Genomic DNA, 25,147 nt, shown 5'->3' with positions numbered 1-25,147 from the left:
AAAAGTCAAGGAACAAGATGATAGAATGTGTGTGTGTGTGTGCAAGTGTGTGTGAGTGTGTGTTGTGAGAGTGTGCGCTTGTGTGTGTGCATACGTGTATGTGCATGTGCGTGCATGTACGTGTGTGTGTGTTTCTAGAAGAAAAGAGATCTTTGAAAATCACAGAGGGAATTTTCTGGCAGCCAGAGAAGGTTAGGAGTCAGAGTGTGGCAGGGATTTTGAGATAAAATATGAAAAAGTAGAACAATTATCTAAGGAATTCGTACACAGAAGGTCAGGGGTAAAACCATAATTGAAAAGGCTAAAGAGTCTTCTTCCTTTTTGTAAGTTCACATTGAGCCTAAAATTTCTGACCTCCATGAATTATCTTAGCTTAGTAAGTCTAGATGACTTCATGATAAATAGATCAGAGGATACATTGTAATCTACAACATTGTTTTTCTTCAAGAAACAGTGTTTTCTAGACACAATGTCCCCACAACCCTTGGTTTTTCTAGCCTCCCCCCACTCCCTAGTTCCTGGCTCCTGGCTCCCTCCCTCCCTCCCTCTCTCCCTCCCTTCCCTTCTGTTCCCTGGGTCACCAGGGTGAGGTAAATTCTTATCTTCGTTGAAGTCATCAATCCTTTTCATTCTTCAAACTGCAGCCCAAAGAACCACGACTCTCCCTCCCACCCCCAACCTCCGCCCGCTTTCCCCCTACACAGAACACAGGCTCTAGGGGTCAGAAGCCAGCGGCTTGCATCCTGTCACTTTTGCCTTAGTGCTGGTGTTGCTCTACGGAGGAGTCATGACACCACTTCACCCACTGTCCTACGGAGCCATGGAATCTGGGGATTCATCTGGACCCCATATTATCTCAGTGCCTCCCTTCCCCAGCCGCAGATGAACAGACACAGTGAGCAATGACAACTATCTTAAGGAATGGATCCAGAAGCCTCAAGACTAGACTATTTGGATGGAATGAAATTTTTTTGCAGTATCGGTTTGTCTTTTTTATTGCCCTTCTTGACCTGCCTTCCTTTCTTCTGTGTGCTGTGTGGTATGTGTGAGTTGCATGTACTTAAGTGTGCAGACCCGTGGGAGCCAGAGCAGGACACAAGGAATCTTCTTTTGATATTACCCTCTGCCTTGTTGTCTGAGATGGAGTTTCTCGCTTAACCCGAAGTTCACCATTTTGCCTATGACCCCTAACTAGCTAGGGAGTACTAGGGATCTGTCTGTCTCTGTCACCCAATGCCAGGGTGACATGTAACTATGCTCTATGTTTTAATGTGGTTCTGGGGATTCGAATTCAGGTCCATATGCTTTCACAGCAAGTTCTTTAACCCACTAAGGCCCGTGTCTAGTCCTTCTGGTCCTACCTTCTGCCCAGGCATATCTAAGGATGAGGAGGAGGGGAAACACCTTGGTCTCGGTCACTTTGTGTCTTCTTTTCTTGCACAGCAGACGTTTTCAGGAATGTATCCAAAGGATGTCTACACAAGACTGTTTTTAAGCCAGGAATTGAACCCCCGGCATCACACGTGTCGGGTAAACACTAGAGTGTTTATCGCTGAGCCACCATGCCCAGTCCTATGAAGCAGATTCACATAATTGAGAGAAGTTCCTGGTGATACTTGCTGAAAGCAAAATTTTATTGTGACAGTGCTTAAAACTTTTGGAGAAGGAATAAATTCACATGTCTTCAAGGTGGAAAATTTAATCACGCAACAAGAAAAATGTTTGGGGTTGACTAGAGTATATCTGATTTCCTGAAATCATACACCAGAAAGTACATTTGGAAATTAATTCTCTATTTAATTCCAAGCAATATGTTAAATGATTTATATAGCCTTTCATTTATCATATGAATCAGGTAGCATTTAGCCATCCTTCCTTCCTTCCTTTTCCCCTTCCTTCTGTCTCTTTGAGACAGAGGTCTCCTATAGCCCAGGCTAGCCTTGAACTCCTATGTAGCTGAGGATGACTTTGGACTTCTGTTTCCACTGCCCACTGAAATCGCAGGCCTGTACCATGACTCTGGGTTTATTCCGTGCTGGGGATCACACCTGGGGTTCTGAGAATGCTAGGCACGTTTGCAGTTCGTGTTTTATATATACCCTGATACTCCAATTCTACAAGGACAAGGAAGCTGCCCAAACCTTCACACCATACACACAGAGCCGGGTGGGAATCTGAGTTCTACCTAGAGATCTTAGAGAGCCTGGTGGTTATTGTGCTCTGCACGGGGCGGGATGAAGCTTTCCTGCTTGCCTCCTGGCTGGCTTTAAAAATACTATTTTCCATAAATCATTCTTCAAAATCCTTTTTTTAAAAGTCATTTTTATTTTTCAGGGAATTTCACAGAGTTTGTGTATGTCATTCTCATAAAGATGTCCCTGAGATGAAACCCAGTGACTTGGTCTATTTTCACTTTCAGCCTAGGCAGGGTATACAAAATAAACAGCATATGGCAAGAAGTTAATGAGATTAGAAAAAAAATATATAAGTTCACTTAAAATAGTCCATGGGATTTTCTACATGTACTTTTGGCCTGGTTTCCAAAGAACACAGGAGGTTTACTCTGCTTCAGAGAGGGTGGCAATTCTGTGCTGTTTTCTTTGGGGTCAGCCTCACGGAATCAGCCACAACTGTGAGGGTGTTTGGAAACATGTGTCAGGCTAGATGTGTGCAGCCAGAGTCTTATGTGAGGTGCCCGAGCTCTGTGTTCAGAGTACTGTGTGGCAGCACTGGCTGCGGTTGACAGTCTGTGGCCTTGATCGTCCTTTGCTAAGAAGAATAATGGAGAGTCTACCTGGTGCTGGAGCTGCGAGATCAGAATTGGTTAATTTCTGACCATGGCAGCCTCTGAATACATTCTCCTCAGAGGAAGATCGGGCCTCTTGGGAAACATCTTTTGTGTTTCCTAAGTAAAGAAAAACGTAAGAATCCCACCTTTATTTTATTCCTCCCTCCTTTTGTTCAAGCACATGTTGATGTGGATTCATGTGTGTGTGTGTGTGTGTGTGTGTGTGCACACGTGCGTGTGCAACCCCCTCCCCAATATCTGTATACATTAGAGGTCAGCCTTGGATTTTGTTCCTCAGGGGTTGACCATCTTGTTCTTGGACTAGAGCTCACTGACTAGCTTAGGCTGCTACAATGAGTTTCAAGGATCTCCTTCTCCATCTCTCCGGTAAGAGACGAAGAACAAACAATTCACCTGTCAATTGACACATTTGGTTAATTTATTTTGATTTGTCATCTGTGCTTCGGGTTTGGATCTTCAATGTCCCCCCAAAGGCAAGCTCCACAATGTAGTACTCCTGAGAGGCAGTAGAGACTTCAAAAAGCAGGACCTAGGGTGGTCTGTAGGTCACTGGGGTCATGACCTTGAAGGAAACTCAAGACTTCTCTTTCTCCCCACTTCTTGCCTCTTTCTCTGGCCAGGTGGTGAGCCGCTTTGTTGGCTAAACCCCTCCCACCATGATGGGCTGCCTTGCCATGGCCCCAGACCAGAAGAGCCACCTAGTCACAGACAGAACCTCAGGGCTGTGAGTCTAACAAATCCTTGCTCTAAGTTTATCTTCTCAGTTTTTTGTTCTAGCAATGCCTGAGAAGGCTTCCAGATCAAAAAAAAAAAAAAAAAAAAAAACAAAAACAAAAACAAAAAAAAACCCAACAACAAAAACAAAAACACATTTCCACTCCTTGGGTATGAGGTATCATAGCGGCTCCCCAGACTTCTAAGTATCAGTTAGTTGAGAGTCTGTGTGAGCAGAGTTGGTTATCAGAGCAATGGCAGGTGGGGATAGGGAGAGGGTGGGCTGAATGGTACTCTCTGCCATTCTGAATTTGTTGATTTGCCTAGGAAGAAAGAGGAGGAAAAAGCCATAGGTGAGACCACCATCCTTCTAGTCTATCATCTCCTTATGTAACCTGTCTCTACGTTCTTCACTGACGAAGCCTGACCATTTTACCAGGAGGCCATTGTAATCAAAGGAGGTGCTCGGTGAGAAGAGAAAGACACAGCACTCTCTTGTGAACTCTGCCCTGTGCCAGGATTCGTAGAGCTGCAGTCAGGACTCTGGCTGACTACCTCCTGGGCTGTAAATGGAGATTGTGCTTTCATTTCCCGGGTACCCAGACCCAAATAACCACACAAAGACTATATTAATTATAATACTGTTTGGCCAGTGACTCAGGCATATTCCTAGGTAGCTCTTACATCTTAAATTAACTCATTTCTATTATTTTATATTTTACCACAAGGCTCATGGTTTGTTAACCTCACATCTTGCTTCTTAGGTGGTTACATGGCGTTTGCCTGACTCTGCCTTCTTTCTCCCTGCATTCAGTTTAGTTTTCCCACCTAGCTATATTCTGTCCTGCCATAGGCCAAAGCAAGTTCTTTATTAACCAATGGTAGTAAAACCTATTCATAGCGTACAGAGGGGAATCACACATCACTTGAACGACCCGCACACTAAGTGGCTGATCTTTGGGGCCGGTCCACTTTTTCGTACACTCATGATCTCTTCTGCTCCATCCAACTCCAATGCCCTTCCATTTCTCACCTGAACCCCACCCCATCATGGCAGATAACTTGGAGAACCATTTATAAAGAGGTCTAAGTTTCAAATCTGGAGTTCTTGTCAAGTACATTATATAGTTAGTCCTAGGGCTAGAGTAAAAAGCGTCCCTTGTAGTTCTGTGGTCTTTTACCAGGCTACAGTGTGCACAGAACCCTGTGAGTTCATTTAAGAAAAGGACTGATCTTAGGATCCTTTGCATGTGGAAAGCATACTTGTATCACGTTGACTTTCGAAGGTGACTCTATCAAAGTCTTAGACATGCAAACATTAAAAGAGAACTATTGTTGTTGTTGTTGTTTGAGACAGGGTCTCACTATGTAGCCTTGGTCGACCTAGAACCCTGTGTGTGTAGACTAGAATGGCCTTGAACTCATAGAGATTCACCTGGCTCTCTGCGTCCTGAATACTGAGATTAAAGGCAAGCCCCACCAAGCTTGGCACAGTCAACTAATGACGTCTTCTTTTGCTTTCTATTGCTGTGATAGAACACCATGACCAAAAACAGCCTGGGGAGGGAAGGCTAAATTTATTTCTGTTTGCTGTTGTATTTCTCATGAAGGGAAGACAAGACGAGAACTTAAGACGGGAATCTGGAGTCAGGAACTGATGCAAAGGCTGTGGAGGACCACCTGCCTAGGAATGGCGCCATTCACGATGGGCTGGCGCCCGCCCACATCAATCATTAACCAAGAAAATATCCGACAGTCTTGCCTCCAGGACAGTTTGATGGAAGCATTTTCAGTTGAAGTTCCCTCTCCCTTAACTTGTCTGTGTCAAACTAGCAACACACTACACTGCTGGGCAACAGGAACTGACGCTTACCATCTTCTTGGGTGATTTCTCACAATCATAAGATGCTGGAAGCTTCCGCTAATCCTGCAGGGTCTGAAAGACCTAAGCCTGGGCTCCTGGGACCAGATCCCCATCTACATCCCATCACTCTCTGTGCAATGTGCTGTCTTCCCAGCAGTTAGGGGTTTCCTGCACTAACCCGGGTCTGTTGTCAGTGCCCCACCCCCGACCCACTAAAAAGCTTTAGTTACTTCTCACTGCTGTTAAGACAGAAACTCTGATTTAATTAGGACTGCTGGACCAAGTATGGCAGCTGCACCGGGAAGCAACTGGCCTGGGGCTGGGGGGTGAGGGACAGTCTCTCGGTCCAGATCCCCCGGTGACCGTCCTTAATGCTCTCCTACTGCCTTGACTCTCCTTCCGCTGTCGTCACCTGGCAATTACGTGTATTTGCGTGACCATCTGACTAATAGTTAGCAGGTACTTTCAATTATTATTCCTATGTACATATTGCTTTCAGTAGTGGCTGCAGGGCTGGTGTAGGTAAGAGGCTGGGCACTCCGCTGCTGAGAATGGATGGGGTTTGGCTGGACATGCCCGGTGGTTTATACGTAGGGAGAGGGACCTTTCAACACTTGTATACCTTTAGCAAGATGGTCACCTACCCTGAGGAGACCAGCAGTTTAAGAGTCATCCAGATGTGGAGAGATGTCTCAGTGCTTAAGAGCACTGGCTTGCTCTCCGGACAGGGGTTGATTCCCAGCACCCATGTGGTGGCTGTAAGTACAGTTCTAGGGGGAGCTGATGCCTTCGTCTGGATTCCCTGAGCACCAGGCATGCATATGGTGCAGATATATACATGTAGACAAACACTCATACACATAAAATTAAAAGTAATGTTTTAAAGATTCATCTGAAGATATTGGACAGAGCTGTCTTAGTTTTTTTTTTTTATTATTATTATTGTTGTGAAGAGATACAGGACCATGGCAATTCTTAAACTGAAACAAATAGGGTGGCTTGCTTACAGTTTCAGAGGTTCAGTCTGTTGTCATCATGGTGGGGAGTATGGAAGCAGATGCGGAGCTGGAGGAGCAGCTGGGAGTCCTGCATCTTACAGGCACCAGGAAGCCAACTAAGACACTGGGCAGTATCCCGAGCATAGGAAACCTCAAAGCCCGCCTCCACAGTGACATGCTTCCTCCAACAAGGCCACACCCACCCCAACAAAGCCACACCTCCTAAGAGTGCCACTCCCTGAGACAATGGAAGCCAATAATAAAATACCTACCACAAGAACTCACTGAATTTTACATCTGAGAATAACATGTTGCAATGAGAAACATTTAAATTTTATGGAGAAAATCTTCCTTGTAATTAACAACTTGTGCATTTTTAGGGATATGCCATTAAGGAGATCCCTAAATTTAATAATGTCACTTTTTGTAAGAGACAGTCAGAACTAAGTACTTTGGCACTTGCTGGGACTTTTGGAAGCCAGTTACTAATGGATCCTTTAAAGTTATCCATTGGCTTTCACAGTGGAATGAGGCACAGAGCAAGCGAATATCAACAGCTGAAAATGAAGATGCGGAATGTGCCACATTAGTGCATATGGCCCATTTGGAGTTTATTGTACTTGAAAAATAGCTTTTATTTTCAAAGTCCATATGTACTATAAAGCAATTAATCACATCTGTGAGAAAGACCCGGAAGGCCCTTGGATTAAGTCACAGAAACTTCTCTTGTGGAAAAAAAAAGTTGATTAGATTCCCAAAGGACTTCCTTTTGTATAAGTAATTATTATCACATATGTTTACTAGCCAAGTATTTATTTTTGAGGAACTAGACTGATCTATAAAGTGGCTCAGCACAGGTAGCAGCTTATTAATGGCGGGAGCCCAGTAACAACAGCCAACCAAAGAACCCGTCCACTGCTCTTCCAGTAATGGGGAGTGAACCCCCAAGCCTCGAACATGCTCTACCATGGAGCTGTAACAGCACCCTTTTTAAATTTTTCAGGCAGGGTCTTTGTGAAGTTGTTTCAAACTTATGATCCTTCAGCTTCAGCCTCCCCAGCAGTTGGGGTTATGGGGTTACTGGTTTCTGCCAGTACTCCTAGCTAGGGGAGAATGTTAAGAAACAGCAATAGCCTGTAACTTTCGGTCACCTTTTAAATGAGTGAAGACCATCACGAAAACAAAAGGGGCTCCAATGGACACACATTTGTCTAAGAGTTATACAACACTGGCACTCTAGACTATAATAAAAATATTTATTACACATCACTCCAAATACAGAGCTGATAACAAGCAACGCATTAAAATGCAGTCAGGTGTTTCTTCATATGGTCACTGCTGCTCCCGTGTTCCCAGGGCCACTGGAGACAAACCCTACTGCCCTGATGACAAACTGGACATAGGTTTCTGGAAGCTCAGCCTAGGACTGGTGGTCTGAGTGTTGGCAGAGCTGTGAGGATGGAGGGTTAGATGCCCGGTAGGGGCTGCCAACAATGGACAGCTCCATTAGGTGCCCTTCGGTGAGGAAATCTAAGCTCAGTTCTTCACTGGTCAAGGCCTCTGGAACACTGAGGGGCTAACTTTACTGTGTTTCCATGTAATAGTTGTTCCCTATTCAGGACTGGGCAAAGGTAACACATTTTTCTCTTTTGGGCATGGCAGGAAGTAGATGCCAGGCAAGTCTGTTGAAGGATCAAGTGTGATTTATCCCCATCCCGTTCACTGTGCCCACTTTAATCTCCTCAACAAATATAATACTGCTGCTGTTGGCCAAATTGTTTTAAATTATTTGCTGCCTATTCCTGCCGGTCCCCCTCAACCCTCGATCCTCCCTAACTGTTTCGCATTTGAACTTACAGGCCAGGGATGATTTGCATAGCTGTTTCCAATCCGACACTGTAGAGCCCACACCCTGCACCGACTCCGAGTTGTTCACCGCTAACGTCTAAATCGCAGAAGTGAATAGGACAATTGTTTAGTGCTTTTTAAAGTCCCTGACCAAGACCAGTAGGGAAATCCCATTAGCCCCATTCATCGCATCTCTCATAAATCTAAAAGGAAAGCAAGTATCCAAAGCTTTATTCTTTAATAGTTCTTATTTGTAAAACCTTGACAGGGCTTTATTCCAAATTGCTTCCAAATTACGGAAAGAATACTGAGAAATATGACGGGCAGTGAATCGTGATAGCTTCCGTCGCCGGGTAAATAAGAACAGTAAAAAGGGGCTAATCTAAGAGCAAACAGTGCGATGGGCCTTGGAGAGTCAAAAAGAACAGAACTGTGGGATTCTTAAACGACCATCTGGCTCGATTCTCATTCAGTGGGCAAGTTGAAGGGCCTTTTATTTGGGGCCCTAAAAGTTATTCAAAAGGAACAGTATTGAATATTAATATTTCCATATAGTTTGGGGGAAGAAAGAAAACCTTTTGTAACTGGAAAGGCATGTTTAAGAAAATAATGGGTAATCCTCTGACTACACACGGAGGGCTGGGGAGAACCCTGTGGGTGGGAGGTGAGCTGGGGCCAGAGCACAGCCAAGGCCACCAGCAGCTTTCCACCTCCAAGGCTTCCTTGTGGTGACAGCAGAGACACAACTGTCATTATGGTTGGAGATGTAGGCACGCGAGGTGTAAAATGAAGAAACTCATTAAAAAAAACCCAATGCAGCGATTCCGATTGCTCTGTGGCACCCAAAGAGGCAAGGCCGGACTGCTGTGTAGGCAAAGGAAATAAGCGAGGGTTGAAGCTGTGCTTTTGTGAACGGCAAGCTTGTTTCATCACTTTATGCCAGACCCCTGACAACTGCCATTTTCCTTATGAAGCACTGGGTGGTTTTCACTATGTTTTCCTGAGGGGGTGTTGGGAAAGTTGAAAACAAGCACAGGAGTCCATTCCTCTCCAGCCAAGGCTCGTTTTAAAAGACATTTTAGAAGTCTTGGTGGTTCCAAAGACAAAACCAAGTCCTGCCGGCTTTGTGTCCCTCTACTCCTGCAGGCTGCATGGCTGGCTGTCTGCTTTAGGGTGTGGCATGTGCCACTGGGGAGGGAGAACTGGCATGTGTCGCTCTTTATAGCAGGTTGGGTTCCCTGTGCCGGGGGCCTCTGTTATTGCCTCTTGGTTCCACTCTTTGAGTTGACTTGGAATTCAACGAGATTTCACTCACATGATTAACTATCAATTTTATTTTATTTTTTTTAAGTTTCATGATTTTAACATGAAAAAAATATTTCTAAGAAACAGGCCAGAGCTGAACTTAATGATTCATTTGCTCTTTTAAGCATGGTTGTGGATAAGTCACAACATATGGCTCGTCTGAATTGACTTTGCTATATTTTACTCATTTGAAAAAAAAAAGCACTTTTATGATTATATGTATTTAGTTTGACTGTAAATGTCTAAAAGCATAAATATGTAATTGATTTTAGAATGTCGATAGACATATACACAAAACAGACATATATTTCTATTTGTATACGAGAAACTTTGAATTCAGCTTGTGTGGTACAACCCTGTAATTAGTATGCATTCAAATACATAAAGAGAAGATCCAAGGGGAAAATGTCAAAAGGCACAGACACAAAGATGTAGTATTTTCTTGGCAGAAACTGATGATTTGGCATAAATTTATCTTATGGCTGGTACTCCCTCATATGCAAGAATATAGACCTGTTTTCCAGTTGTTTCCAGAGCGTCAGGATCTGCTTTTACACTCTGTAACAACCCTGGTTCTCCTTCCCCCTCATTTACTTGTTACTACACTGCACTCGGCATCTAGAGTTGTCTATTTAGCCATGTAAAATATTTACACTCGGTCCAGCAAACAAGCACTGCAATTGGCATAAACTAAAATAGTTTTTATGAGCTGCTAAAGAATGATTTTGAAAAACACTGTGTCCAAATCTAACGTATTCCTTCAATCTGACCTCTGGAAAGCTTTGGTTTCAAAAGCTTTCTCTCAACACAAATCAGTCTACCCTAGCACAACTGAGCCATGGCTTGGGTTAAGAAGTTCAAGTATCAGAGACAGTCAAGAGGTGATTATGATAATAATGTTCAAAAACATTATACTGTCAAAACAATAGGTATCTTTTTATAAAAGGGGAAAGTACTGCATATTTCTGCTTTGGGATTAGACTGTTTACATTATTATTGACTTTATGTTTATTAAATACATCTATTTGGTTTTGTTTCCCATTACTTAGAAATGAACTCATATCAAGAGGGTTAATTGCACACATTAACCTCTGAAACATGATGAAAGGTGTCGTGTAGATTTATGAAGACATGAGATAAACCTTAGCGGTCGCTGTTTTTGCACCAATATGTTAGTTAAACGTCTCCTGAATGCTGTCTGGAGCAAACACTCCACGTTTGAGAGGACACCCAAATGCATTATAAAAAAAACACTCCGTGGGGAATACTATGAGTTTTCATACCTACTTAAGGTGTCTTAAAAAAAAAAGTTATATAAACATCACCTTGGGGATTGGAGTAGTGAATCATAAGCAATTATTGAGTGCCTGCTGTGTACAGGGCACAGCAGCCTTTGCGGCTTAACCTTCTCTTAGTGTTTCCTAATTTTTCAGTTGGATGAAGTTGTGGGAATTGCGCCGATGGCCTGAAATCAAGTCGGAGAGGCCAAGGCTGTGAAAAATTACATAACTCCTGGGAGAGACGATGCTTTTGCTCGGCCGGCCTGGCTAAACGTTTCCCTTCCCCGCCGGCTCCATACCACCTCGGGAGGCCCAACAAGACAACTTTGCTTCCCAGCCCCTTCTCCCTCTTTTGTCTGCTCGTCAGACTCGTTTTCCACCTTCGTAGCGCTCCCTTTAGACGTGAAAACAAACACAGGAACGCGGGTTGGCAAGGAGACCGGAGGCACGAGGGGAAAGAGCAGCTTCGGGCCGCCAGCGAGCGAGCGAGCGAGCGCCGGCAGCCTGGGCCCTCGCTCCCCCGGGCCGGGTCTAGCGAGCCAGGCCGAGCGGGCGAGCGCGGGGCGGCGGGCAGGCGGGCGAGCGCCGGGGGCCGAGTCCAGTCCGCGTTTTGCGAGTGCGCAGCAGCCCTCGGAGAGAAGCGGATAATAGTTGCTCCGGCTCGCCCGGCTCCCTCACGCCGCGCTGGGCCCGAGAGGCTCAGGCAAGTCGTGCATTTCCCCCCCATATCCGGGATAGAGAGGAAAAAGAGAGCGAGAGTGAGGGAGTGAGGGAGAGAGAGAGAGAGAAAAGTTTCATTGCAAGCGGAACTAAAAAACTTTCCGGCGGCCCAGGCCGGAGCGGGCGCGGGCCCCCGAGCGCAAAGGCGCGCCCCCGGCGGGCGGCCCGGGGCTGCGGGGGGTGGGGGTGGGGGTGGGGAGGGGAAGGAGGGCGCCGCGCTTCCCCGCGGGCCGCGTGGATGCGCGCAGGAGGGGCGGCCGACTGCGAGTGGGGACATTGTCTCCCCCCACCCCGCCCGGCCGCGCCACGCCGCGGCTATCATGGCCGCGCGGGCAGCAGCGGCGGCGGCGCGGGCGCGGGCGGGCAGCGGCGAGCGGAGGGCGCCCTCGGGGCCGCGGCCGGCGCCCGGGGCCCGGGACCTGGAGGCGGGCGCGCGCGGCGCGGTAGCGGCGGCTCCGGGCCCCATAGTGGGGGGCGGCGACGGCGGCCTGAATAATGTGCACCACCACCCCCTGCACCCCCGTCACGACCTGAACATGGCCCATAGCGCGAGCGCCGCGGCCGCCGCTAGCTCCAACAGCGCGCAGAGCGGCGGCTCCGAGGCGCCTCTCAAGGAGGGTGGAAGCGCCACCGCGCTGTCCTCCTCCGCCGCCGTCGCGGCCTCTTCCTCCTCCTCCTCCTCGGCGGGCCCCGGCTCGGCCATGGAGACCGGGCTGCTCCCCAACCACAAACTGAAAGCCGTTGGCGAGGCCCCCGCTGCACCGCCCCATCAGCCGCACCACCACCACCATGCCCACCACCACCATCACCACCATGCCCACCACCTCCACCACCACCACCACCACCACCACCACGCACTACAGCAGCAGCTAAACCAGTTCCAGCAGCCGCCGCAGCCACAGCAGCAGCAGCCGCCACAGCCGCCGCCGCAGCAGCATCATCCCACTGCCAACAACAGCCTGGGCGGCGCGGGCGGCGGCGCGCCCCAGCCCGGCCCGGACATGGAGCACCCGCAACATGGAGGCGCCAAGGACAGTGCCGCGGGCAGTCAGGCCGACCCGCAGGGCCAGCCTCTGCTGAGCAAGCCGGGCGACGAGGACGACGCGCCGCCCAAGATGGGGGAGCCGGCGGGCAGCCGCTATGAGCACCCGGGCCTGGGCGCGCAGCAGCCACCCGCGCCGGTCGCCCTGCCCGGGGGCGGCGGTGGCGGCCCGGCGGCCGTCTCGGAGTTTAATAATTACTATGGCAGCGCTGCCCCTGCTAGCGGCGGCCCCGGCGGCCGCGCTGGGCCTTGCTTTGATCAACATGGCGGACAACAAAGCCCCGGGATGGGGATGATGCACTCCGCCTCTGCCGCCGCCGGGGCCCCCAGCAGCATGGACCCCCTGCAGAACTCCCACGATGGGTACCCCAACAGCCAGTACAACCATTATCCGGGCTACAGCCGGCCCGGCGCGGGCGGCGGCGGCGGCGGCGGAGGAGGAGGAGGCAGCGGAGGAGGTGGAGGAGGAGGAGGAGCAGGAGGAGCAGGAGGAGCAGGAGGAGCAGCGGCAGCGGCAGCAGGAGCCGGAGCTGTGGCGGCGGCGGCCGCGGCGGCGGCGGCGGCGGCGGCAGCAGCAGGAGGCGGCGGCGGCGGCTATGGGGGCTCGTCCTCGGGGTACGGGGTGCTGAGCTCCCCGCGGCAGCAGGGCGGCGGCATGATGATGGGCCCCGGGGGCGGCGGGGCCGCGAGCCTCAGCAAGGCGGCCGCCGGCGCGGCGGCAGCGGCGGGGGGCTTCCAGCGCTTCGCCGGTCAGAACCAGCACCCGTCGGGGGCCACGCCGACCCTCAACCAGCTGCTCACCTCGCCCAGCCCCATGATGCGGAGCTACGGCGGCAGCTACCCCGACTACAGCAGCCCCAGCGCGCCGCCGCCGCCGCCGTCGCAGCCCCAGTCCCAGGCGGCGGCGGCGGCGGGGGCGGCGGCGGGTGGCCAGCAGGCGGCCGCGGGCATGGGCTTGGGCAAGGACCTGGGCGCCCAGTACGCCGCTGCCAGCCCGGCCTGGGCGGCCGCGCAACAAAGAAGTCACCCAGCGATGAGCCCCGGCACCCCCGGACCGACCATGGGCAGATCCCAGGTAACCCCCGCGCCGGCCGGGCCTGCTTCCGCTCGGGCCTCGCGAGCGAGCGAGCCCTGACTTTCTTTCTCCGCCGGGTACTTTTCCCCGCGACTGGCGGGGGTGGCGGGGGCGCGGCGCCGCCCGGCCGAGTCCGGAGCTGGCGGGGTCGGGGAACCGGGCCGGCCCGCGCCCTCCCCCGCTGCCGCTTGCGAGCCTGTGCCGGCGCCAGGCCCGGGACGGGACCGCGGTCCCCCCGAGGCCGCGCCGGCCGGGAGGGCTCTCGGGGCGCCGGGATCCGCGGCCCGGCCTGGCTCCGCCGGCGCCTACGTTGTGCCCCGAGTGGGCGCGGAGAGAGCGCAACTTTCTCTCTCCTCCGGGCCCGGGTCGGGTTCCCATTCCCCTGCGAGGTAGAGGCAGGGATAATCGAGGTTAGCTTTGTGACAGCCGTGGCTGTTGGAGTTTGGATGTTTACCAGCAGGAATAAGACCCAGATTTACAACGACGAGGAGGCGAAATATTGTAAAATAACATCGATTCGTTCCTAAGAATAGTCGGGGAGATCCATTATGGGGCTTAGGGCTGCCTGGAAGGAGTCACCTTCAACCGGGAGGCGATGTTGAAGGAATAGATTCCGTATCGATGGAACTTATTTTGATCATGGGCTAGACTTTCCTTTTTTATTCGGCAACCCTAGTGAGGTAGTAGGCCAGTGAAAATGGATCTTTCTGGATCGCATTTATGTGGGTTTTCTTGATTTTGCTGTCGCCCGAGTCCTACAGCGATGTTAGGAAGTGTCTTGCGCTCTCGCTGTCTCTTGCTAGTAGGCTGAGCCTAAAGACTGACTTGATCTCCTTTGCAAGGTTTGGAATTTGAATTGTGGAGGTAAACTGGCTGTAATAGTCTCCAGACAGCTGCCTCTGAGTTGACATCTAATCTGCCATCTGATTGGCTCCCCTCTCACCATTGGGCATTTAGCACTGCTGATGTAAATAGAAGTGCGGAGCGGTGCAGTCACAAAAATTCCTTCCACAAATAATAACTGAACTCTGTTCCAAGCAGATGGAAGGTTGAATACTATTTAGAGCTTAAATTGTTATGAATCAGAATTAGTAATAAGAGGATTGGATACAGAGAAACATGCTGTTGTCCAGTATTGGGCATTTATAAAACTCGGGTCTTTGATGACAATCTTACAATATGAACATCACATTTATCGTGGACTTTAATTGCAGACTGAAGATAGGAGCATTGAGAAATAATTAAAGCACAGGTCGTACTAGTTCGGCCTTTGTTGAGCTTTTATAAAAATCTGATTTTTAACAGATTTAACTGTGAATATATTTTAATTCTATCAGCACACAGTTTAATAATTTAAGATTTCAGTATTTCCATTGCAGTAATATTTCTTGCTGATGTTTAATTATCTAAACTCAGAAGAAAGCTATATATTTGGTGATTCTTAATTAGCTTAACATCAGAATGAAGCCATGCCTTTTCTGTGATCTATGTTCTTGTAATTGTGACCATTTTAAGCTGGTCATGTGGAGGAGTGTAAGTTAGAATTGGCATATTTTAAAATCCATGAAATGAAACTAATTTTTGTAGAGAACAATTGACTGAAAGAGACAATGAATATTTCTGCGAGGTTTGTAGCACATAGAAGTGCCCCCCCATGTTGTTTTCTTCCCCTTGTTTTGTTAGGCTAACTAACTTGAGGTTTATTTGAACTGCTTATGAATTAGAGCAAGCATATATATAGGCAAGTTGTAGTCGGTACTGTTTCTTCCAAATAATATTTCCTCTGTGCATGTCTTTCTGCTGTGAAGTTTTGTGATGGTTTTTAATCTGCTAGGAAGGAATAGCAATGGTTCTTTGTATTTAGCTAATTTGTTTTAGGAAGGTGTATTTTAATAATAGTTGTGTATTTGAGGATAGATGTGTTAGGTAAAGGCATTAATTTACAAGTAATTGAGTGACTCCTAGTTGGTACCCGATATCTGCTGCTTCCAAATCTACGTAGTCCATGGAGTTCTACTTCAATAAAACATTTTCTCTGTTCTTGATGAAGAACTTGTGATTTCAGTTTTTGTTTTTGATCCACACAGTAAATGTGAAAGAGAAGCCTGGTAAAAATAAGCCCATATTATAATTAAAATTCTCATCTTTGTAAACTGTAAAGGGAGGAAGTCAGAGGCAGTTGTAGGTTCGTGTTGCTTTTAGAGTATTATTTCTTAATGGTACCAATCATTGCAAGTATTTTTTTGTTTGTTTTCTTTGAATGAGAGCATGTCCATGGCCCTCGGGAATTGCTTTTTTTATCTCTGAGAAAAAAGAGACAGACTTATGACCTCAATTCACATAGTTCTCTTAGGTACCTTGCCGATAACATAGAATGTTTCTTTTTACACTTTCATTTTTTTCCGTTTGTTTTGCTTTTGGAAGAGCAGTATTATTTAGTATTTGTTATGATAACTGGGCTAGGTAGCCACTTGTCCATAATATTAGATCATACCAGAATATAGGTCATAAAATGCAGTCATATTAAATAATTGAAAAATAAATCTTTTTTGGCTTTTAATACTTTTAGTTTCGTTTTTGATTCTAAATGGCTTGGTGACAGTTTGCTTTGTTGTTGTCACCAGGAATAAAACCTTCCTGTTGTGGGGAAGGTCTTCTCAAGATGGAAACAAACTGTTTTATGGTTTAGTTTGTTCCCTTTCCTTTTTCTTTTGCAGTAAGTATTTAGATAGCAGTCTCAAAATGAGTCTTAGGGACTGCCCATATACATAAACTTTTAGGAAGTACACATTTGTCTTGAATTCTGTGCATGATATTTTATCTTTAGTTTATACATAATAGTAAAATATAATAATAAAATGTGCTATTTACCTTTAGATAAAAGAAGTTAGTTTAGTCTTACAAGGCAGGAAGCCCCAGAATCCTTCCTTATTTATTCCTCAGAATGACTGTAAGGACCATGTAAGGTCTCATAAGGGTCATCCCTTCCCTCTTCCCTGAGATCTGCAAGTTCAGATCTTATCAAGACATCTCGACAGCCTCAGTTTATATATTTGCCTAGAAATGATGGCTGTTATCTAGTTAGTGAATTTAGGAGCAGTTTTTCATACAGAAGGCCTGTTATTTAAGAAACAAAGCTAAGACCCCATGATGACAACCCCCAAATAAAAAAAGTCTGTAGTTTTTTTATTTTTATGTTATGAAAATATAGCTCAAAATCAGTTTTGTTAGATGCCTTGACTTTTATATTACTTATTTTTGACTTATTTTTTTTATAATAGTAATCAGTTTCAAGGCAGTTGGTATAAAATTATACTTAATTTATATTAAATCAGATTTATTCCTGGGTACATGTTTTTACCTTTGCTCTGTAATAGGATACAACTTTCCTTCTTTTTTCCTTTTGGTTTTGTCTGTCTGTATTTAAGAATACATTTTTTGTCCAGGCTCTGGCCATTGCATTTTTCTCAGTATCGTGTTGTGAGAAGTGTGTCATGGGTATGGGCACAGTCCAGATCACACTTGGGCACTTTCACTGATGGAGTTAGTGATGAATATCCTGTTTCTTCTTTGGAGATGAGGAGAATGACATCTTCACTCTGCTATGAGAACACCATTAATTCTACTTACAGAGCTAATTTGAAAAATAGGGGACTAACTACAGGAAGTCTTGCTAATCTTCCTGGACATAGTTATCTTTTAAGGAAAACCTGTGTGGTAGGGTTGTTTAGTTTTTAGTTCTGTATCATTAATGGGCCATATTCCTTTATAATTTGGGCTGATGTGTGTGTAAAGATGTCTTCTGATATAACAGGAGCATCGTTTCCCTAGGATACACACCAACTTCACGTCACCCTCGGCAGATCCAGAAGGTGATCCCTTCCTTTATTTAACCCTGTCCTTTCCCAGGAGGGTTGACTTAAAATTTCCCCGGTCTGTGAAATTTCCCAGCTTGTTTTGGAAGCAGTGCAGATGCCCTTGGGCCATGAGGTTTTGGGAGCTGCTGGCCTATTTTTTTTTTTTTTTTTTTTTTTTTTTTGCCATTGCTGTGTCCAGCTGTTGCTGCTTTGGTCCTGGAGCCCCGTGCTCCCAGCCGTATTCTCTGGCTCATTCCACTTTCATTTTTGGCTGTATGTAGCTTTGTAAATTTGAGGTTGATATTTATGTTTGATAAAATTGCCGTGTGTTACTTAAAACAACAGATTTATGGGAAGCTGAAAATGAATATTAATAAGAATCCCATTAATTTTTTTGCAGTATTTACATTTTCAAAATGGATGTTATGAAATTTTTATGGTACCAGAGCAGTGCTATTTTTACTTAAGGGGCCATACCCACTTCTTAGGCAGTTTGGGAGCTGGGCTATTTGGGGCTGTGTGTGCCTTTTCAGAGGAGTGTTCTTTTCAGAGGAGGCTTTTGCTTTTGCAATTCTCTGTGGACAGGGAATGTCATGCTGCATGCTTGCTGTTTGTGCACACTTGCTGTGTATGCATTCTTGGAGCTGTGTATGCATGCTTGCTTTGTATACAGGCTTGCTGCACCTACAAGCTTATTGTGTATGCATGGTTACTGTGTATGTGTGAATTCTATGTATGCACAATTACTATGTATGCACATTTGCTATGTATGCATGCTTGAAGCTGTGTACGCATACTTGAGGGTGAGGAATTTCAGGACCCATTCCCTTGTTCCCTGTGGTGTGGGGGAGGAACACTGGGCAGGGCTGTACATCCACCCAGAAGGTGTCTATGCATCGCAGATGCAGATGTTACACAGTGTAGCCAGGCCCAGTTTGGAGACTGCAGAAGACTATTGACCCTTTTTGGTTCAATTAGGTGATTGAATGAATTCTGGTCTGAAACCTTGATGTGCTGTGGAATTCAGCAACTAGAAACAGATGCAGGTACCATTTAGTTACTACCTGAGTGTCTCTAGAACTGTACTCAGTTTACCCTGGGTTTACATATGACTAAATATACTATTCGATATAATTGGATAATATAATAATAGATATATATTTAGTGTAGTATCATACTGAGTGAATTTACAGAAGTGTAGTAGGTGTGTCCCTAGGAAGTTTTCTTCAAATGTATTTTACTTTTGAAGGTGTTTTTTTTTGTTTTGTTTTGTTTTTTTTTGGTTTGTATTTTTTGTTTTGTTTTTTATATTTTTGGTTGTGAGCTTAGCCTTTAATGGCTGAGCCATCTCTCCAGCCCTTTTGTTTTGTTTTTTAAGACAGTTTTGTGTACCTCAGGCTAGCTTGGAACTTAGTGGATAGCAGAGGCTGACCTTGAACTTCTGATGCTTTCACTCCTGTGCTGGGATTACTGGTGTGGGCCATTACCATAGTTGGTTTTCTGCATTCTTGAGATTGAACCCAGGACTTTGTGTATGCTGGCCAAGGACTCTGCTCAGTGGGAATGCTTTTAAGCAACTGCTCCTTAAAAGTGACTTAAATTTAAGTCGGAGTCCAGTGGGTTGTTTCCAAACTCGGTTCCGCATGGATCGATGCCAAGTGTGTTAGAAGGCTACTGTTTGACGGGAGTTAATGCTGACTTTATTTTGTTTCTCACATAATGTTTACTTCCAGGACAGACTGCATCCGTGGGAGACAATCATTTCCATTTTTAAAGTCAGGGAGATGGCAGCAGGGTCTGGAAGGATGTGTCAAGCAGGACTGTCATTTGGGAGTGACTGTGTGAGGTGCAGCCTCTGCTGGTCAACCCTTGTAGGGTGCTCTTCTAGGTGTTCTGGGCCTTGAGGAAAGATGAACCCTGAGAGCCAGACAAGAAGTTATTCCATATTCAACCATTCTGGAAGGGAAGCCGTATTTGATGAAATCTAGAAAATCCTGGATGGATGTCAGTACCATACTTTTTCTTTTTTGGAATAGATTGCCAAAAAAGTGTTTAGATATGTGTCTTCATATATTGATGAAACATTCATAGCACAGAGTTTACTGTTGAACCGCTTGTAGGCAGAATCAGGTGGCACTGGGCACATCTCCTTCCTGTGCTGTCATCTCTGAAGACTTTTCACATGGTAAACGGCTCAGAGGTGCTGCCGCTTCCCTTCTTTGTGTCAAACTTTGGCTTTTCTGGCTGTGGCTGTGTGGTGTGATTACACTGCTTTTGTTTGTTTGTTTTTAAGGGATCAATGGTTCTGCCACTTTATAGTACATTAGTAAAGCCTTCCTCATGTTCCTTTGGGGTGCCAATAATGTTTTCCTTTTAATTTAATTAATTTGTTAATTTCCGTTGTGACTTTTGGACTTCGTGGATTTGATCTTTCTGGAAGTGTGTGATTGTGTCATTACTGGGGTTGGCGTCATAATCACTCCTCTCAGGATGAAAGAGCAGGAGGCCTTGAGACCTGGGACTCTGTATGATTTACTGTGGAAATAAACTGTCATGATCACGTCTCTTTTTGCTTTTTTTCTTGCTTTTGCATTTTTAGCTTCTTTTAAAGCACATTTGTTTTATATTTCTAGTGTTAGGGGAAATTATTTACACGGATTTTTTTTTTTTTTTTTTTCTGTTTTAAATGTTTGGGCAGCACTGCCCTCAACCCCAGACACCAGAGTGAATGTCAGGCTAGGAGACAGATACTGTACTCTTTGCTGTCTGCCTCTTAGGTGCTATAGCTCCTGCTGGTGTCTGTGTGTCTGTCTCTATGCCATGGGCTTAGACTTTTGTGTGTAGGCCAGAGGTTGGCATTGAATATCTTTCTTTTTAGAATTATCTTTTGAGATAGAGTCTCTCACTGAACTTGGAAGTTACTAAATTTAATAGACTGGCTGGCCCAGTGAGCCCAGGCCACCTCTTGCCTCTCTACCTTCCCTTGTGCCTTAGCACCCAGCTTTCCTTCTCTCCTCTTTTCTCTTCTCTTCTCTTCTCTTCTCTTCTCTTCTCTTCTCTTCTCTTCTCTTCTCTTCTCTTCTTTCTTTTCTCTCTGGAGAGGGTCTTATGTGCTCTGGATGACTTAAACTTCTCCCAAGGGCTGGGGTTACAGGCACGTGTTAATATTTGTAACCTTATGTGGTATGTGTATGGAATGCCGAGCTTCCTACCTGATAGGCGAGCATTTTACCAACTAAGTTCCCTCCCCAGGCTGCTTTTTTGACTTTTTTGTTGTTGATGAACATTGAACTCAGGTCCTCATGATTGCAGGGCAGACTGGACAGACCGCAGCTCCCCTGTTGTTAGTGTTGAGTACTCTGTAAATACAGAAGTTCATGAAAAAAGTACTAATAGATATAAAAAATGCTAAATTTAAAAATTAGAGCAATTGATCTAAAATGTAAAGGCTGCTCCAGAAGAGAAGCTTGCTAGATCCTTTCTTTTCTTTTATCTTTTCATTTTTATTAAAGCGTTTTTATCATACAATCATGTTTGTTAGATTTTTAATGTGAACAGAGTGGGGGGAGGGAGAGAGGGTGGACATTAGGATTATTTTTTAATACGGTTGATGTTGTTATGCAGTCAGCTCTTCAGTTATGAACAGAAGGTACCAGATCCTAGAGAGAAAATGGACTTATCTGAACTCCTGTGCTGGGAAGAAGCAACAATTATTTTATACGTGAACATTTAGCGTTCATGGATGCTGTGTGGTATGTGGCTGCCCCAAACAGTCGGCTGCAGGTGATTGTTTACTGAGTGCCCCCTTTTTAGTCAGTGCTGTGTAGTCGTAGGCAGTTCCGTGGGGCTGCGGCCCCTGCTGCTCCCTGTCAGCTGATTCCAGTGCTACTAGGGGCTTGCCCTGCCATACCTGCATGGCGAGTGTTTGGCACATTTCTGCAGTGTGAACGGCAGCTTTGTGGCTCCTCAGAGTCATGGCCTGGTATGGAGAAGGGGTGGATTTCGGAACTACAGATAATTGCAGGTGGATGCGGTACAGCTGATGTTATTTAGCGACCCCCGTTTCTCCCAGTCAACTACTGGCTTTGTGCCTGTGCAGAACGTTGCTGTGTTAGAGACAGTGATAACCAAAACCGGAAAATCGAATCATTATATAGAATGGTCCTTTTTCTTTTTCTCAGTCTTCTGCATCACATAGACTCTTGGAAAAAGAGAGGCAGTCTGCCGGGCCTAGGGAATCTCCTTCGCTTGTGGGTATTTCTGAGAACTGTTGCGATAGATAATGGATGCTGGCTGAGCCAGTACAGCCACCGCTCCAGGTCCTGGAGTGAAACCAGGCAAGACAATGAGTGAGGTGGCTCTAGAATTCTCAGCGGCAGCTCCTGTTTTCTTCTCTATGGCATCTCAGAAGTTCAACCACTCACTCCTCAGAGCCCAGTCAGGACATGACTGGGAATCCCAGAATTGATCTAGGAGTTGACATCTAAGTTTTGAAACGTTACCCACCAAATTAAGAATCCATTGTTGTGTCTTTCATTTTCTTTTTGCAGTTCATTTCTAATTTTAAATAATAAATTTACTTTGCCCAGTGAGGTATGGGTGACCTTGGAAATGCAAGTGGAAAATCTTGCCAAGCGAGTAGTTTTCTAGGGAAGCAGGCACAGCTCCCCAGGACTGGGGCATTCATTGTGTTCAGTCCTGAGATAGTTACGGTTCCTGAGAGGATGACATCACGAGGCGCCTCTCCTAGTGGAGAGAGATTGTGGCTGGGAGTCCAGCAGGCCCTGGCTTATCGTTGGGCTGGGGCACTCATTCTCTCTGGCCTCCGTGGGGATTTTATTTTCCATTTGGAATGTTGCTGGCAGACTGGCTGCTGAAGGCTTTCACTGAAGTCCTTCTGTTAACCCTGGACCCTTACTTTTGCCTGACTCTCTTCCTGAACCTGCTTCTGTCTCACTTCTCAGTATGGTCAAGGACAAGGCTCACCCTTCAGTCAGGTGATGTTCAGCCTTGCCCAGCTCCAGAGTTCTTCACTTCTTTGTAGGCTCCAAGTAGTGGTCCACCACTGTCTCTACTCTAAGCTCCCAGGCTTGAGGGGAAGCTGAGAGCCATGCTGCTTCTCAGACTGCATTGCACGGATGTAGTGATGGGTTTCAGGTCGTCTGGGAGGTGCTGTGAGCACGTCATTGCTGCTGGTAGTCCTTTGAAAAAGTTACTCTCTTTTTAGGATTATTAATTTTCAAAATTTCAGAAATTATAAGTGAGGCATTTTGGCGTTTCTGGGTAATTGGGCTTCGGTTCTTTACTAGCTGAGTTAGCTTGCTTCCTTTTGTATTGTCTTCAACTTCACTGGAACTATTACTTAGATTTGTTTCCTAAAAACATTATAATTTGTTATGTATAGGGGTTAGGAGTGTTTTTAAATAATCAAAATATGCAATGTCAAATCTGAGACTGCTAATGATTTTTCTCAGAATACTTCTTTATTTTTAAATTATGCATATTTGTTTGTTTGTAGTTGTGTGTGTTAGTGCAGACGCTGGAGGCCAGAATAAGGTATTGGATCCTCTCGAGCTGGGGTTACAGGCAGTTGTGAGTGTCAGGACGTGAACTCAGGTCTCTCTGGAAGAACAGTGTGCACTCTTAATCACTGAGCCATCTCTCTAGCACCATTCCTTTTGTTTTTAATGCTGAGATTTAGAAAGCTGTCATAGACAAAATTAAATTCTGTTATGAACAAGTGCCGAACGCTGTTTGGTGCTTTTCATGCAAAGAGTAAATACAGCATAGGATGCATAATTCTCCCTGGTGAATGATCAGAAACTCCTGGGGGTTTGCTGAATGCAAATCACAGTGAATGGCTGTGATACTCCTCAGATCTTGTACAAAAGATCTTAGCTCTCTAACCTAGGGGAAGCTCACTGGGGGAGCCCCAGATGGGAGAGGGGAGGGGAACCAAGCAGAGAGCTAAGTATTCCGTGTGAGGCTGCTATGGTGCAGCCTGGTACACTCTGTGCTACCCCGAAGCAGGAGTGGAAAGCAGTGCCCTGTTGGAAACATTTGAAAGGTGCTTGGTAGCTTGTCCTGATGTGTGGCGCTCACTTTCAGATCAGTGGACCCTGTACAGTCAGCGCTCACTCTTTTAGGGACTTGGAAGTCATTCTTGGGTGTGATGGTGTTGGCAAGAAAGGGAGTCTAGTGTGGATTTTTGTCTTGAGTATCATTTGTGTGATGTGTTCTCCCGAAAGAAATGACTCTGCAGCTAGGCTACGCCCAGCAGCTGGGAGGAGAGTTGCTAGGTGTCCAAGGCCAGCCTGAGCTACCTAGTGAGTTGCAGGACAGCCTTAGTTACAAAGTAAGGTCCTGCCTCAAAAATAAACAGAAAAGGTCCAGAGTGTTCTTGCAGGAAGGGCCTAATATCCGGTCATGTAACTTTGCCTCACTGGGCAGTCTTGTGCCCGGCTTCAGGAGTTGTTGCCGTGGCCAGAAAGCAGCCTGCTCTGTGCTTGAAACTGTGGGGTGAGATGAGAGCCCTCAGCCACTGCGCTTGCCTAAGGGGTCTGCTATGCACAGGGTAAAGGAATGGGAATAGTTTTGTTAGGGCTGTGCTTCACATAGGCCAGACCGAGAGTGTGGAGAAGCAAGGAGGTCCTGCCCATTAACTGAATGGTGCTGGAGATGGAAGGAGAGACAGGGGCAAGAGGCAGAAGTGGTAAGCAACAGAAGGCTGTTTATTGTCTGTGTGACCTCAGGCAAGTGACTTTTGTCTCTGTGCTCTGTAGTTCCCTTCCAAGGAATGGGAAAGAATCCTGTGGGACTTCTTGTGTGGACTTGATTAGGTGCCTTTGGCAGTGAAAGGGACATTTTAATAGAGTGACAAGATAGTGTGTTTTCTCATCAATAAAGATTTTAAACGAGTTTGTTTTCTTTCTCTTCTAGTTAATTTAACAGTCTATCAGTTTTTTTCCTTTCAGAACAAATAGGTTAATATTTGAAGCTTATTTCTAATCTAAATCACCTCAGACTCTTTTCCTGATATTTCTTTCCCAAGTTAGCGAATAGTTGTAAAGTGTGGTCCATAGGTTTCAAGCCTGATGTTGGTGTAGAATACCAAGGCAGATAGGTATGCAGAGAATATTTGTAAATCGTTAAACTTTATGTTCTTTGCTTACCATAGACTGCTGCCCTCAGATTACGGAGGAAATAAATATTGGCAATTAGTTACATGAAATAGTTTGTTGGGGTATTCTTATGTTCCTTACGCTGCTACTCAGCAATAGAGATTGTGTAACTGACCTCCTAACCGTCTAACTTTTGAGCTGAGGGAAGACGCTGCTAGGTAGACAACTTCCACATGGATCTCTTGGGCTCTGATTAATTTTCACTGTCAATTAAGTAGGTTGAAATTGTAGTCATGCGGGCTAGGAGTTAGCTGGCTGTGAAAACTGCCCTTGCCCCTTGGTGCCAGGTCCCCAGCTTATCGGTTGATGTAGAAAATAGACAGAAGGGGAACTGCCCAGTGCAGGAGGAGACTTGTTCACCGCCCCTGGGCTTCTGTCCTTTCACCTGGTGGCCACAGCGTGTGGGAAGACTGGAATGATTGACTGTGAGCCCTTCAGACACAGTGTTGACGCT

General features: G+C 46.2%; 1 protein-coding gene across 4 annotated transcripts in view; it reads left to right on the top strand.

The window, feature by feature from the left end:
- The first annotated feature begins 11,878 nt into the window (after positions 1 to 11,878).
- The window catches only part of Arid1b (AT-rich interaction domain 1B), a 357,367-nt gene continuing 344,098 nt past the window's right edge, over positions 11,879 to 25,147 (top strand). For 2 of the 4 annotated variants that reach the window (XM_057757703.1, XM_057757684.1), the window contains exon 1: positions 11,880 to 13,655. In XM_057757703.1, coding sequence (XP_057613686.1) covers positions 12,075 to 13,655 — 1,581 coding nt within the window. In that variant the 5' untranslated portion in view covers positions 11,880 to 12,074. Of the gene's footprint in view, positions 13,656 to 25,147 lie in introns of all 4 variants that reach the window. The other 2 variants (XM_057757693.1, XM_057757711.1) reach the window with 2 other exon arrangements.

Source organism: Chionomys nivalis, chromosome 2, assembly GCF_950005125.1.
Source record: "Chionomys nivalis chromosome 2, mChiNiv1.1, whole genome shotgun sequence".
NCBI classification, from domain to species: domain Eukaryota; kingdom Metazoa; phylum Chordata; class Mammalia; order Rodentia; family Cricetidae; genus Chionomys; species Chionomys nivalis.
This window is presented reverse-complemented; position numbering and strand designations above follow the sequence as displayed.